This window comes from Leopardus geoffroyi, chromosome B4 (assembly GCF_018350155.1).
Source record: "Leopardus geoffroyi isolate Oge1 chromosome B4, O.geoffroyi_Oge1_pat1.0, whole genome shotgun sequence".
In the NCBI taxonomy this organism is placed as follows: Eukaryota; Metazoa; Chordata; class Mammalia; order Carnivora; family Felidae; genus Leopardus; species Leopardus geoffroyi.
Window position 1 is genome coordinate 94,632,080 of NC_059341.1, and position 16,914 is coordinate 94,648,993.

At 40.6% G+C, this 16,914-nt stretch overlaps 1 protein-coding gene across 4 annotated transcripts in view; it reads left to right on the forward strand.

Moving 5' to 3' along the window:
- The first annotated feature begins 10,299 nt into the window (after positions 1–10,299).
- The window catches only part of CPSF6 (cleavage and polyadenylation specific factor 6), a 33,986-nt gene continuing 27,371 nt past the window's right edge, over positions 10,300–16,914 (forward strand). For 2 of the 4 annotated variants that reach the window (XM_045466393.1, XM_045466394.1), the window contains exon 1: positions 10,446–10,583. In XM_045466393.1, the coding sequence (XP_045322349.1) occupies positions 10,524–10,583 (60 nt within the window). In that variant the 5' untranslated portion in view covers positions 10,446–10,523. Of the gene's footprint in view, positions 10,584–16,914 lie in introns of all 4 variants that reach the window. The other 2 variants (XM_045466395.1, XM_045466392.1) reach the window with 2 other exon arrangements.

Consider the following 16,914-nt stretch of genomic DNA (forward strand, 5'->3'; position numbering starts at 1 on the left):
CATATTCTACCAGCTAAATTTCAACTAAGTTGTATTGCTATCCAACCCATGATGCTATCTTAGCTGCAAAGGAAGCTGGGAAAACTAGGGCAACAAAGTGTTTGCCCATAGATCAGGATTCTATTCTTACTTTAGGCAAAACTTGAAAATGGCTCTTAAAGAGGGAAGGAGATGCATCCCTTACACCATGGTCTAGAGCAAGTCACTTTCCTACACTGTAAAATTAGCACATTGGATTAGATGATCTCTGTTGATTATTTGTAGGGGTGACGGTCTGGATCAGGATAATAATAGCAGCATAGGAAGTATTTAAGAAATATTTAAAGGAAAATTCAACAAGTCTGAGATTGAATGAACCTAGGCTTTTCAACATTTCTCACTGTTTCATTTTCTGTCGACACCATCTAGTAAACCCCTATATCTCAGTTCCAACTGCTTTTACTTGTTTATTCAAAGATTTGTGTGGTGGCACTGTTTTACCACCAACCTGTTTAGGATTAGGTTTCCTCTTTTGTAAAAAAAAAAAGGAGGGGGAGAGGACTTGGATTCATACATCTTTGTTAGCTCTGAAATTTGTTGATTCTTTTTAACAATTCAATTCAGTCAGCATTTATTAAATACTTTATTCAACTAAGGCATTCTTCCAAATGCCATGGGAAAATAAAGATGAGAAAAATGTATCCCCTGACCTCAAGGAATTCACAGTAAAAGTGTGATATAAGGATTTATCATCATTATCATCACTATTACCATCATAACCACCTATGTTCTCTTTCTTCAGGCCTGCTTCTTCCAAGGTCAATCTTAACACTGTTGGAGCCTAGAGCAGAGACAGTTTGTAACTCTACCATAGGTATTTCTGTTCCTGGATCCATGTAATTGGGGTTGTTGTGGATTTTTTTTTAATGTTTATTTATTTTTGAGAGAGTGTGCATGCGTGCATTCAAGCAGGGGAGGGAGGAAACAGAAGATCCCCAAGTGGGCTCTGTGCTGACAGCAGAGAGCCCAATGCAGGGCTCAAACTCATAAACTGTGAGATCATGACCTGAGCAGTTGGGTTTGTTTCTTGCTGAAGGAAGACAGCCTACAGAAAAAGGAGTGAGTGGCAGAATTAACTTCATTTTGGGAGGGTCTAGGAAAATGAGATGGAGTTGGGGATACAATAGCTTGATAGTCAGAACCCACGCTCCATAATAGCTTACCTAGTTATTAGGGGTAAATGAGATGAAACATTTCTTCTTGACTCTGAGTGAAGAAGAGGCATTTTAAGAAACTGGTTATGCTCACCACTGAACAATTTAATCACTGAATTGGCCATGTGGAAAGCTTACCAAGATTTGACTAATACACTTAAATCTCATCACTTTTGACCCAGAATTTACAACAAGGCTGGTTCTGAAGTAAGACTGGCCTGGAAAGACGCCTTCTCTGAAGTTCCTGCTCTTCAATAAGGTGGATTACAGCTTTTTGATACCATAAGCGAACATACGTGGGAAGCAACATTTGCTTATTTCTATACTTTCTTTTTTAATGTTTTATTTTTGAGAGAGTGTGCAAGTGGGATAGGGGCAGAGAGAGAGGGAGACAGAGGATCTGAAGCAGGCTCTGCACTGATAGCAGCAAGCCCAATATGGGGCTCGAACCCACGAACCACGAGATCATGACCTGAGCAGAAGTTCGACACTTAACTGACTGAGCCACCCAGCCGCCCCTCACTTCTATACTTTCTGTGCTAGATACCCTCCTTTGCTTCTCCAGATCTACTTTCCACCCTTTCTACCCTGCTGTCTGCTCCAGTGGGTGACCTTTTTTGACCATACCAATGGTACCTCTTACTCTCTGACTTCCAGTTGGGTTCAACCAGTGGGAGGCCCTACCAAATCTAAGGTCAAGGGAGATGTAATGTCAGGACTTATTTTCCAGACTCTCCCCTGTATGCCTGAAGGCTACAGCTGATTCAGGCAGCCTTCACCAACAGCTACAGATCTCTCTCTCTGAGTTTGAGTAACTGATTGTTCCCTTTATCCCTTCGGGCTTGCCCTACAGTGCTTCGTCATCTTCCATTAGTTTCTCTCAACCTTGTCCAAACTGTCATAAATGGTTATTCCATCACATCCTACTCCATTTCCCCGTTGTGTGTGCCATCTCTTTCCTGCCAGGTTCTGACTGACACATATTCCCAGAGATTCCAACGTGATATCTGTACTTCTAAGGATTACCAGCTCACCCATCTCTCACACTGTACCTATACTTTCTAATTTGAGTTGATGTATATAAAGGATATATCTCAGGGACTGGCACATAATACTATGTGCACAGTAATTGTTGGATTCTTTCCATTCTTCTGTTTTAGGTGGATATTATTATCTCTATTTTTTGCAACAGGTCCCATTGAAGTTCAATAACTCTTGCCCAAAATGACACAACTGAGTCTCAACTGAAAGAAGTGGGTCTCAAACCAAGATCTGTCACATTACACCTTACCATGCCACTTCTCACTACTCACTTCTCACTTCTCACTTTTCACGATAGTGAAATCTTATTTACATTTGTATCATTCATTCCTACTTATTACAGTGGCCGCCTTCAGCAATTGCATTAAAAATACTTGTTGGATAGTAGAATGAATAAATTTTGTCATCACTTATACATTTATTTAGCTATTGTAGAAGTTATAGGAAAAAAACCTGTATGATTATTAATTTTGAGTCCCATTAGCTCCATAAAAAGTGGTTTTTGATGTTGAAAAATACTTTCACTCATATTAATGTTATTGTATTTTGCTCAAGTCCAGCTCTTAATATGGATTTTACATTCGTTTCACTTTCAGTAATTTCCAGAAATAAATCATTCAAAACACAAAGACTAATGCATTTTACAAAGCACAAAAGAAAACCACTTGTATCAAACAATACACTTTAAAACCATGGTGAGAAATGTCTGTTTCTAAAACACATTTTCACACAAGTGCTGAAAAAAGTAGTTCATGGCAAACTACAACGTAGCCTTCATATGTTTTTATTTTTTTTTAAGTTTATTTATTTTTGAGAAACAGAGAGAGAGAGAGGAGAGAAAGAGACAGAGAGAGAGAGAGAGAGAGAGAGAGAGAGAGAATGCACCAGAAGGGGAGGGGAAGAGAGAGAGGGACAGAGAGAATTCCAAGCAAGTTCCTCTCTGTCAGTGCAGAGCCCGATCCGGGGCTCGAACTCACGAACTGTGAGCTCATGACCTGAGCTGAAACCAAGAGTCAGATGCTTAACCAATTGAGCCACCCAGGTGCCCCAATGTGTTTCTATTTTTCAATCAGGTATGTGATTCATTATTATTACATGTTTCTAAATGTTGGGGCACCTGGGTGGCTTAGTCGGTTAAATGTCTGATTCTTGGTTCAGCTCAGATCATGATCACACAGTTCATGAGATTGAGTCCTGTGTCAGGCTGCACTGACAGAGCAGAGAGCCTGCTTGGGATTCTCTCTCTCCCTCTCTGTCTCGCTCTCTCTCGCTCTCTCTCCCTCTGCCTCTCCCTTGATCTCATGTGTGTGCTCTCTTTCTCTCAAAAGAAATAAACATTTAATAAAATTTTTAAAAAATGTCATGCTCCTTCCTGAGTGCAAGGTATGGCTATACTGCATAAAAAAATCTTAATTCTATGCTTTTCTATTTTTTAACATTTTATTTTTATTTTTTTTAAGTAAGCGCTATGCCCAACGTGGGGTTTGAACTCATGACCCTAAGATCAAGAGTCCCATTCTCTACCAACTGAGCCAGCCATGTGCCCCCATGCTTTTCTATTTAAAAATAAAGTTGAAATTTTTTCTTTTTTTTTTTAAATTTTTTTTTTTCAACGTTTATTTTATTTTTGGGACAGAGAGAGACAGAGCATGAACGGGGGAGGGGCAGAGAGAGAGGGAGACACAGAATCGGAAACAGGCTCCAGGCTCTGAGCCATCAGCCCAGAGCCCGACGCGGGGCTAGAACTCCCGGACCGCGAGATCGTGACCTGGCTGAAGTCGGACGCTTAACCGACTGCGCCACCCAGGCGCCCCCGAAATTTTTTCTTGATTATAAGGTGAATAAATACAGGTGGTAGCAATATTTAAAAACACACAAAAAATGTATGAATTAGAAACTAAAAATATTCATAATCCCACTGCCCAAAAATATTAACATTAGAACATGTTTCTACGCAATAGAATAGAGACAAAAGTCTGTATATAGCTGAGGTGAACTTTTTTTAGGTCAGTAGCTGATCACCCTGGCAGGGTGCACCTGACCATGTGCTGTAAGTTTTATTTTGCAGCCCTGGACTTTGCACCTTGAGGGAATGGACAAAAGAACACTTAGATTTGGTTATGAGGCGACTGAAGGTGATCCAAAGGTGTGGCAGTCTAGCAATGAGCTAAGCAACCATTAATGGTGGAGTTCAGCAGAGTGACAGCAACTGTCTAGTGACAACAATGCCAACAGTAGCTTCCAAGGCAGTTGATCTCTGTAGCGTGATCCTGACTCGATTTTGCCATCTTTGGTTTCTGCCTGTTTTCCAAACGTGGTTCTCAGGCCTTCAGTCAATTGTATGAGTTCACGGATATCCTCAGAATACATTTCCTTATTGTTTAGGTCAATTTGAGTTTTGTTTCCCTTACTTGAAGCCAAATGCGTTCTAAATGATATATTAGGGTGACTCTATGAATTTGCCAATGTTAGACCATTTATGAACTATAAAACCTACACCTTGATATGGTTCCGTCTAACAAAATTTGGTAATAGGAAATGCAGTGCTTGAAGTGTGGAACAGGGGGCGCTTGGCTGGCTCAGTCATAGAGCACACGACTCTTGATCTCAGGGTTATGAGAGCAAGCCTCACGTCAAGCATGGAGCCTTCTTAATAAACAAAAAAATGTGGAACTACCTGATTCAAGGAGGGACAAGCAGAGAGTGTGATGCCTCACTTCTCAGGGGTTGAAATAAGTCTTTCTTATTCAGCATCGCAATTGGTTTAACCAACTGTTTCTGGAGTGTGCAAATATATATATATATAGGCATATGAAAAGATGATAGAGCATAGTATTATTCTATTTTTTTGTTTAAAAAGTTGAAAACTTAAGGTTAACTAATACTTATTACATGAATTGACCCTAGTGTCCTCACTCAATTCATATGTCAAATGATTTCAAGTTACTAAGGTATGTGGCAGGCATAAATCTAGGCTTTCCGGGGATTGATATACCCATATTTTGAAAGCTTTCTTAAAGAAAAATAACAAAAAATTATGAATACAAAATAAGGTATGAAAGCAAATTGTTATTGAGGACAAAAGACACAGGGATTTCAATTTCATGTGATTTTCTCATTAAGAGAATATATGGTGAGTTGATAATTCTAAATGCCTTATTATTTAGTGTATTCCTGTCAGGAGAGACTTCCATTTTGACTAGGCATTAATGAGAACCAAATCTTTCACATGTAATTTTGCATGTCTCTTTAGACTAATTTTCTAAAGAATAATACCTGACTTCATACATTTCAAACTTTGTTTCTCTTCCACTACCCACATACTTCTAGTGCCTAGCACAACTGGACACACTCAGATCACAATATGACCTCTGGCTTTGCATTTTCACATCACAGAAGCTGGATGAGTTGGCATAGTGGCAGTAAAAATGTTTCTGGAAAGCATTCCTATGTCAGGATGGTTACCAATAACTTATACATAAATATTTTCCATTAAATCCAAATTAAATGTAATCCCCCTCATTCAGCTTCTCATTAGATCCAAAAAGATGGCTGCTGCCACACCACACACACCTATCCAACACAAAGTGGGGGATGTATGACAGAGAGGAGAGAGGAGTGGAAAGGAATGATGGCCTTAAACAAGTTATGGAAAGAGCCCACGAATGAGAGGGACTTTGAACCATTAACTTTTTTTGCTTCTCACATAATTGCCCCTACGGGGGGCAGTCCTGAGGAAAGAGGGGGACAATGCAGAGGATTCTTTTTATTATTATTATTTTTAATGTTTATTCATTTTTGAGAGAGATAAAGAGAGAGACTGAGCACAAGCGGGGGAGGGGCAGAGAGAGAGAGGGAGACAAAGAATTTGAAGCAGGCTCCAGGCTCTGAGCTGTCAGCACAGAGCCTGACGCAGGGCGCGAACCCATGAACTGTGAGATCATGACCTGAGCTGAAGTTAGATGCTTAACCAACTGAGTCACCTAGGCGCCCCTGATACAGAGGATTCTAAAGGGATTCCTTCACACAGGCACTTACTACACTTCATGTGTAGTGTATTACGATACTGTTTATGAGAGCCCAGTTATATCGACTTACAGATTACACTTTCTCACTTTAAATTAACCATCACAAAATGCCCGAGTCTTTTTTTTTAGAAGTATGTCAGATTGATTGATTGATTGATTGATTGATTGATTTAGTGCAAGTGAGCAAGGGGCAGAGAAAAAGAATCCCAGGAGGAGCAGAGGGAGAAACAGAGAGAAAGAAAGAGAGGGGGAGGGAGAAGCAGGACTCATGCTCACTCAGTGTGGGACTCGAACTCACAAACCATGAGATCATGACCTGAGCTGAAGCCAGATGTTTAACAACTGAGCCACCCAGGCGCCCAAAGTGCCTGAGTCTTAAAAAGGAGATTCTAAGAAACTATGGCTCATAGTTAATACTAATAATGAAAGTGACAGACAAGAAAGTGTCTGAGCCAACACCTATGTATTTCTAGTATAAATTCTTGTCAGTCCCATAAGGGATGAAAATAAGGATGATGTAATCAGATTTGACAAGAGCAGGACCAAAAATTTCAAGACTATTTGAAATATGGATTTATATCCACTAATGATAAAACAAGGCATTTTATGATATCATTATAATGATATCATAGCCACACATTTAAAAAATCTTTATTTCATCCTTCAAAATGATATATTTTATGTGTGTTCATGGTATTAAAATGTTAACATGAAATAATATTTGCATTTATGCATACTATGGCTGCATTTTTTAAGTGTTAGGGGTATAGGGGCACCTAAGTGGCTCAATCAGGTGAGCATCCGACTCTTGATTTTGGCTCAGGTCATGATCTCACAGGTTGTGGGACTGAGGCCTACATAGGCCTCTTTGCTGATGCTGAGGAGCCTGTTCAGTATTCTCACTCTCTCTCTCTGCCCCTCCCAGGTCATGCTCTCTCTCTTTCTCTCTCAAAATAAATAAACAAACAAACAAAAAAAAAAGGATTTGTTAAAAAAAATAATAATAAAATAAAATGCCAGGGATATTTTTTAAAAGTTTGGGGAGCATAGGGCTAAACTATGACCTGTAGTATGTTAGAATCAAACTCACGTTCCTACAGAGATTACGGCATTGACTGACTTGAATGAAGTAATCAAAATGACACTATGTGTTAGTATTTATGGATTTGGATTTGACTTCTCCAACCATAAGGTCTTTGTCTATGTGTTGTCATCCAACAGGTGGAATGTGTTAGACCACCTTTGGGGTATCACATCAGTTCAAAGCAATCATCTTTCACTGATAATTCTCCACCTTTTCCTAATTCACAGAGTAGATTTTGTAAGCTACGTCTTACTCTGTGACTCCACCCACTTAGACAAACTTGATTGGACTAAAAGTAGACTCCTATAAAACCTGAGCTAATCAGTTGCTTTCTCTTTAGATTTTGTAATTGAAACTAAGACAGATAGCCATTTCCTTGAATGGTGCTTATTTGAACGCTGGAACTGAGGTTGCCATTGCTGCATAGACGTGTGTATGGAAAAGGATGGAAAGTTCTGTACAGAGAAGAAACAGATGTACAGAAAACCTTAGAACATTAGTTACCTCCTTTCCAACCTCTTTGTTACTCTTTGAAAATATTTTGATTTTATATTGTTTATATTGTTGGAGTGATATGATTGTGGGAAGGGAGGGTAACAGACAAAGAATATGGACAGCCTCTAGAAGATGGAAAAGGCAAAAAAATGTATTTGCCTCCAGAGCTCCCAGAAGGAATGCAGACCTGCCAACACCTTGATTTTGGCCCAGTGAGATCCATTTTGGACTTCTGATCTCGAGAACAATAAGATAAGGAATTTTTATAGTTTCAAGCTACTACATTTCTGGTAATACCATTATCAAATTCCTCTCAAGGCACTCTGGACTTTGAATTCTGTATAAATTTGAATAATAGCATTTCAAAACTGAGAGGGACCTTTATTGGGGGGACTTGAGGTAAAGAACTTGCCTAAGGTTACCTGGCTGGTCAGTAATGTCGGGATGAGAACCCAAGTCTCCAATCTTTCATCTATGTACATTGATGACTATAAAATGTCTAGCAAAGAGGTTGGTATATAAAAGTACTCAATAAGTGGTAGAGTTTTTGCTTATTGTTTTCATTATTATTATGCATTTTCTTTTGTAATCTACAATAATATTTCATTTCTTGAACGTTGCTAAGTAAGCAGGTACCCTGTAACAACCTGTTAAAATCATCAAAAAGGCTAGCCAGGGAGTGAGTGAGGAATTAGCTGGTCAAGAAGTAGAAGAGGATAAGGCCTCCACATTCAGAGAGCTTATGCACTTCAGATTCCAAAAGAGATGGCTGCAAGGTTGAGCTGCACTCTTGACATGCACGGAAACACAATGTGGAACTTAGGAACTGTTAGTGACTCTGGTACACCATATTTTGAGGTGGTCTTCAGAAGGACAGCACCCTGGGAGGTAAAGGAGGACCAAACTATATCCGTCCCCATAAGGTTCCAAAGTCTAATATAAAAAATCTTGAAAGCAGCCGCCGGGGGTGGGGGCGGGAGAGGGGGCAGAAACCAATGCCCTTCAAAGAAACAGTCTCACTGACAGTTGACTTTTTGTAGGCAACAGCAGAAGTCAGGCCCTGGAATAATTTTTACGTGTACTGAAAGAACCTAAACCACTTCTCTCATCACATCTCCCCCACCCACCTCCCTCTTTCACTTATAAGGACCCTTGTGGTTACTTTGGACCTGCCAGGAAATCAAGGATAATCCCAGATCCTTAATGTAATCGTACCTGTGAAGTTCCTTTTCCAACGTAAAGTAATATATTCACAGGTTCCGGGCATTGGGATGTGGACATCTATGATGGGCCATTATTATCCTTACCCTGTTACTAATCTAAAAAAAGGTCTCACCCTTTATCATGAGTAGCTCTTTCCTTCTATAAAGCCCTATGGAAAAAAGAAAATCAGTATTTTCAAGAAGAGGATAGGGCATTTTGCATATTACCTCATTTAAAACACCATCAACTTTCAACCTTGGTGAGATAAATATTATTACCTGGAGCTTACAGATTCTGCGATTGACCATGAAAGAGATTAGGTAACTTGACTGAGGTCATCTAGCTGGTAAAACTGTCTGACTAGTAATTGTATCCACAGCACCAGATTGGTCTATCAGACTCCAACTAAGCTTTTTCCACCATACCAAGTAGAGGTGGAATGTATATTGTTTGGCTTACCATTGCGTGAAAGGTTTCTGTATCTTAGCAAGCACACTCTAATTTGGTGGGCTTCGAACTGGGTGAAAAAGAAATAAAGAATGGAGTAAGGTTTCAAACTGGAGAGACATCTTCGACTAAAGTATTTATGACAAAAGCTCTTTGGGTATTGACCACGTGATCACGTTTAAATCACTTACCTTGTATTTGGCCTCAGTTCCCACATTTGTAAGATGAGATGTTTGGACCTAATGACACCTTTTCCAGTTCCCTTCTCGCTCAGACATTCTATGGTTCTAAGACAGAAGCCACTTTCCTCAAGATGCCTCCACGTTTGGGGGGGGGGGGGGGGAGGTCTCTAGGATGACCGCATTCAAGTTAGAAAACCAACTGCGATCTAAGGAGGAAAAAACGGCGGGCAAAGAGCGGGGGAAAGAGGAGATGAAAGGAGCCGGTGACAGGAGATAGAGATGCAAACATAAACAGCAGGCAAAAAAACGTAAGTGGCTTGCAAATTACTCAAGATAACAATCCGCGGGAATCCAACGTTTACTAGGCAAATAAAACTGCGGGTCTCTGAGGATGCAGGGTTAAGAACGCTGTTTTCACTCTCGAGGCGCTCACAGAATGCTGGGTTACACTTCGTATTTAATCGTGGACATAAAACTTCCACCTCTCTAGAAGCCTTGGCCGTGAGAATTGTAAGAAAAACTGAGAAATGACAGTATTACAAAACGGTGGAGTGTGCTAGAGGCAACGTGAAAACACAGTCTCTGGAAACAGCTGGGACGTGCCCCCAAACCCCAGGCCTAACACACAAAAGAAGCCGCGTCTGCCCGCAGGGACGCAGGCTTTTACTCCGCGCTGCCGAGCGGGCGGGCTGCAGAGGCGACCGCCGCCCCCGACCGCCCCCGGTCGCCCCCGCCTCGTCCCTCGGGCCTCGGAAGTGACGCAGCGCGCCCCGCCCCCGCCGCTAGATCCGCTGCTGCTGCCGCGGCGGGCAGACCTGCAGGAGGCGGCGGCGGCCTCGGCCGAGGGAAGATGGCGGACGGTGTGGACCACATAGACATTTACGCGGATGTAGGCGAAGAGTTCAACCAGGTACGTGAAGGCCCGGGCCCACGCCGCCGAAGCGGGCGGCGCTGCGGTCCGGACGCTGACCCTGGGCTCGCCGTGGGCTGTGAGCCGGCGCGGCTGCAGACCGTGCGCCCTTGCCTCTTGTGGGCCGCGCCGTCCGATCCCGGCTCTGCGCCCCCCTCGCCCCTCGTTCTACCGCATCGTTTCGCGGGCCGCGGGCGCTGCGGCCCGCCACGGGGCCCGGAGCGCGGACGCGGGCCGCCGTGCAGCCGCCGCCGGCCCCTCCCTCGCCGCCGCCACCAGCTCCATTGTTGGCGGCGGCCGGCGGGCGCTTCCCGCCGCGCTAGGCCCAGGCGGTGGGGCCGCGTGTGCGCCGCGGGGAGAACGGGCCGCCGCCGCGCCCCCTCCCCCGCCGCGGGGTCGAGGAAGAAGCCCGGCGGGGCGCGCGCCGGCCGCCGCCTCTTCCCCGGCCCTGCAGCTCGGGCTCCGATTCCTCTCGTCGCTCCATTTTGTCTCCCCGGCCGCGCACGGTCGCCTCATGGAAGGCCGCATTCATGGCCCTTTGTATCCCGCGCGCCCAGTTTCCTGGGCTCCTGCTCGAGTTTGCGACAGGTTTCGGCGTGGCGCCTTCCTCTTCCTCCCTTCACACTTTCCGAAGGCGGCTTAGGTGTGGGCACGTTTGCAACAAGTCGTCGTTTGACTTTTGGACCATCGAGCGTGTTTAAAAATCGGTGCGTGGGCCGTGCTTCGGTGGTTCAGGTCTTGCAGTGCCGTTGAGGCCCAGTTGTTCTTGGCTTTTGTGATGAAAATACGTGTGAAGATAGGTGGCCTGAACCAAAAGGAAGACTTGGAAGCGTAGTGGTTGGATGGAAAAATAAGATGGTTGCTCACCAAGAGATAAGAGGAGTTGCTAAAATGAAGAACGTTCAGCCGAAATTCTTTAGTACGGTGTAAAAATAAAGCGTTGTAAATAAGACCCGATTTTCAAAAAGCAAAATGTTAGATGTCTTCCCAGGGATTTGCTTTACGTTTTGAAAGGTAGGAGAAAGTGAGAATGCAAGGTTTTTCCGGTATCTCACAAGCCACAGTTGACTAGAAGAACTAGCCGCGGAGCTGTGATGTCTGATGTTGGGCATCTTTGCAAAAGATCTCGTTTGTTACTACAGTAGTGACGTGTAAGCTCTAAACCTGCTGTTCACATCTTTGCTGCCTTTATGTAGTAACACATTTTAAAAAATTAAATTGTGCCTAACTGTAGTGCACCTAAAAGCTTGTTTTTTTATGCTTTCCAGGTCTGTAAGAGAAGCTTAATACAGTGCTACTGGTTAATGTGTTTTTCTTCTTTGTTTTTTTTTTTTTTTCCTCCTACATTAGAGACTTATTTTTTTTTTTTAATGCTTATTTATCTTTGAATGAGAGAGAGAGAGAGAGAGAGAGAGAGAGAGAGAATGAGAGAATATCCCATGCAGGCTCCCTGCTGTCAGCACAGAGCCAGATGCGGGGCTGGAACTCAGGAACCTGAGATCATGACCTGAGCCTAAATCGGAGGCTTAAGGACTGAGTCACATAAAAGCCCCTACATTGTTTGTGACTAGGGGCTGAAGAGTATTTAAAAGATAGGGAAAGCTAGAAATCCTTACTGTTCTTGTTTTCACTAATGACTTTGTGCCCCGGGTTTAAGTATTAGAAAAAAAAATTTTTTTTTCAACTAGCTTTAAATGTGTGCTACTCCCTTAAAAACTGGTTAGTGTAATCAAACGTTACGTTTTAAATTCTTCGTGCCTTTTATTGTGTTTATATTTTGGACATGTGATGCCTGAGTTGTGTCAGTGACAAATTAGAAAATTATCTTGAGTGCTACAGTCAGATTCTAATGCTTTTAAGGTCAGTAGACGCAAGATCTCTAGGAAGTTTCTTTTTATTTATCAAATGGGCATAACATTCCATCTAAAAGAAGGCCATACCCACAAGTAAAGGAACAATTAAATGTTCAAGATTTCTTCATTAGCTTTTCCTACAAGAAAATACATTTGCTTTGCCTTTTTCCTTATGATAAAAGAAGAATTTGGGTACAATTTTAGAAACTGAACTTTCTTCAGGACCTCTCCATCAGTTTTTTTTTTTTTTTTTTTAGGCTTTCACATACTTAATTTGGGATGGGCATTTCTCTAATACATATAGCTGGAAGGAGTGATAGACACTTATTTATCCCTGTGCAGTAACTAGTGCTGACTGAGCAGGGGGTAAGAAGAGATTAAAATTTTGTGGCCCTGATGAGGAACTATTTGTAGGGTTCTCTTAAAAATGCAGCTTTTTGTTGATTTGAACTTGTAGCATTTTATTTCACACATAGTTGTATAATTTACCAGTAAATTTTTATACAGTACTTTTGAATACATTAATGGGATTAAATAGAGGCTTTGTTTGTGTTATTATTTTGCATAGCGTTGGCCTTTGTTATCTATTGCTTGCTGTGGTAATTCTTGCACAAAAAGATGGTTGGTCGTTTTCAAGGTTAATCCTCTTTTTTAAAATGTTACTGTCGTTGAAATATTTTTCTGAAATTTGATCAGAATTAGATGTAATACAGAATTATTCCTGATTGATTTTTCACTTTATTGTGAGCTGGCAACCTTCTTTCTACTGGTTGCTAAAGTAAATTATGACTTACTGTAGCTGAGTAAAGTGTTTTACTAAGTATAATCAATCTTGACTTATTTTGGCTTCTAAACTGCTGTAAACCTTCAAAAAAACTTTATTCTTCGTGTGAGGTGCAGTTTTAATTGCATTTGTATGCTTTAAAATTCTCTGTAGTCTATTTTCCATTTTCTTCTGTTTGAAGTGATACTTATGAGTCCTTTTTCAGGTGTATTTTATGAAGCTTTCTTTCTTTCATATTTCAAAAAATAGGAGACATCCAAGTGTCTTAGAAGAAACTTCAATTTGGGGATGGGGTTGAGAATAAGTTTAGTGAGACTATCGAGTTCCTTTCTTCACCGGATGAATTTAAGAATGGAGAATAAAGTTGGAGAAAGTGAGAAGGCACAAGGGACTTTGCTATTTTATGGGTGCTCTTTACTTCTTAAATTGAAGGTCTTTGGATGTAACCAAATTGAGAACAGTTGCTCCAGTGGAAAGAGAATTTGAACTACTTCCAAACCTCTACATTACTTGATCTGGAGTTGAGAAGAAAGCAGTTCTGTTTCAGTCTCTATAGTATATGTCAGTCCAGTTTGAACTGGGATTTGTGTTCTAATGTGGTAGTTACTAGCCTACTATTTAATATAATTATAGACTTTTTTATTTTGACCAAGACTAAATAAATTTTTAAACTCGGTTGTTCAAAATACATTTCTTGATTATTTGTTATATGCCAACAAGGAGGGTTACAAAGTTCAGTAATCTCTACCCTTAGAATGCTCTGTAGTGGGGGTGAGGGACTCTACATAATTATAACACTCTGGCAGGTCATGTATTGTAAAACCCACTCCTTTATGTGTGTCTTTATCTGTAGCTTGTTTGTTGGTGGGGGGGGGGGGTAAAAAAATTCTAGGAACCTCAGGAAAGTTTACACTGTATACATTGAAGTGTGTGTTTTGCTTGTTTGGAGATCAAAACCTCAGTATAGAATTTAGTTACTGATCTGTCTGCCGGTAGATCACTGATAGCAGTGATTATTTAGTAATCTGACCACCCAGCTTTAAAATGAAAATGTATATAGGTTGTGGCTAGGGAAAAATTCATGTAGAAGTTAAGGACCTAGACATCCTCGTAAGTCAACTTGCCTTCATTCGTGAGTCATTATACTTTATATTTAATCATTGTGTATCTGCTTTAGCCAGTTGTTTAGCCCATTCTGAAAAATAAGTTTATTGGGCAAATGTCAGTGAAATCTTGTCTCTGATAAATTTATGTTTAATAGAATATCCTCTGAGATAAAACTGTGGTTGAGAATGAGGTAGGTAGAGATTGAGAAACCATGGGAGAAATATTAGGGGAACTAGAACTCTTAGTTTTATTATTTATCAGTGTAGTTTATCTTTATTTAAAAAAAAATTTTAATGTTTATTTTTGAGAGAGAGGGACAGAGGATGTGCAGGGGAGGGGCGTTGGGGGGGGTGGTGTGGGGACACAGAATCTGAAGCAGGCTCCAGGCTCTGAGCTGTCAGCACAGAGCCCCGACCCGGGGCTCGAACCCATGAGCCTTCGAGCTGTGAGATCATGACCTGAGCTGAAGTCGGCCACCCAACCAACAGAGCCATCCAGGCGCCCCATTTTATCAGTGTAGCTTTATCAGCTGCCTGTGAACTGTCCACTTTGTGGTTTATGTGGCATATTTTTAGTACCAAGTTGGCTTCCTTACTGTTAGTTGAGCTTTTTACAGGGATTACAGACGAATTTTCAGATCTCCTCATACCGTAAGTGGATAAAAATCAGAAGATGATGTATTTTTTATAAAGATAAATATGTATTAGATTATCTGCTGTTGGATTTTGCATGCTAGTATTTTTCTTCCGTGGTATGGGATACATTTTGTAAATACGAACTGTAAACCTCTCCCTCCTTTATATTTCTCCAAATGGAAATGACTATTAAATTCCTTCCTTTTTTGTTTTTGTTTTTTTAATAGAGGGGCTTTGAAATAAGTGGCTCTTACTGTACCATGACTGGTATTTATATAATGCAGGAAAGGTTTTATTACAATTTCAGATCACCAAAGGCCACGTTGGGCTTATTAGGGAGAATGAAGAGTGTAATACTGTTATTCCATGGTCATCCCAGTAATAGTATGTACAGTATATACATAAAATTAAAATTTTATGGGAGGTGATAAGGAAAGTATGTCTAAAGATAAGTCTTTGGAAGGAAGAAGATGGTGGTAATGAAAAAGTTAAGAAACATTGCCTTTAAAAAGGACCTAATAGAATTTTCGTTATTTTACTATCCATGTTATTTTAATGTTTTCACTGATGTGGCAACAGCTACTTGTATATCACGTAGACTATAATCTTGAAGTATAAAATCTTGAAAGGATGCCTTGCCTTTATAATGCTTGTAGTAATTTAGAATGTAGGAAATGGAAAAAAATCACTTGGATTTTTTAACAAATCCGAAGAACTTTTATTTTACTGGAAGTTATATATAATGTGCAGCTCTGTTAGTAGATAAATTAGTATGAAAAATAGATAAAGACTGGGCAGTGTTTGGCATCTGAAATATTTCGAGGGGTTGTGTTGATTTGGGTTGGTTGGTTGGTTGGTTTTTGAATGCCATTAAAACTTCCTAAAGGTAATAATTTGAAAAGATTCTTTCCATAGTGGAACTTGACACTGTTGACCATTTCTCTATGACAAAGTAGAAGCTATTTTTTTGTTCAGTAGACATTCAGAGCTCACCTTTTTTTATATGACCTGTGATATTATGTTGCATAGTTACAGAATATGCATGCCCCCCCTTTTTAAAGTGGGAACAGAAAGTAGATGTGGTGTTATCTTTTTTTATAATGAGGATAGATGTGATATGCTGAAGCTGAAGGAAGATTACTGACATTAAAAGAGTATATGCTGAGTTGCATTTTTAGTAATGGTAGCAAATGTATTTAGATTCATTAATATTATTTCACCGCATTCAAATGCATACTGTTGGGGCTAGAAGTACAGGCTGTGGCCTTGAAACAAAGTGAAGCTAACTATTCCACGTGGATATCAAACCCCAGGACCCTGATCTCAATTAGCATCATACTTCAACCAATTGGAAGCAGTCCAACTACCAGACAAAATGGCTGATCCTAAATATTGATAGAATCATATCAATATGGAAAATTGGTTGGTGTCAACATAGCAATTTGTGGATGGACAAAAATAGTAAGTGTGTGATTCACCAGGTCAGTGTAGCTGCGATTATGCTTATAAATTATTGTCTACTTAAATGTGTGTACATTTTCCAAGATTTACAACTAATGAAAAATCAAATAATGTGTTAACCTATTTCATAACCCTTTAAATAATCCTTGCATTCTTTTTGACTCTCCCTCAGACCATATATTGTGACTATAGTTTCTGCTAAGGAGGATGGAAACACACCTCCCTGTGAATAATAATAGTAATAATAATAATTCCATTTGATAAAGTACAGAACCGGATTGCAGGAGTTTAAAATGCCCACTACCCCCTATGGGAATCTTTTTAGTATCTTAAGTGTATGGAACCACTGCTGCCACCAAGCTGCCTGAAGCTTCAGCTACACTAAAACTTGATAACAAAAATTCATCCTCTTTTTTTCTAATTTTCACTGTCACTGCAATTGGAACATGTTACTTTAAGAAAAACTCAGTTAAGGAAGATTATTTTGATAT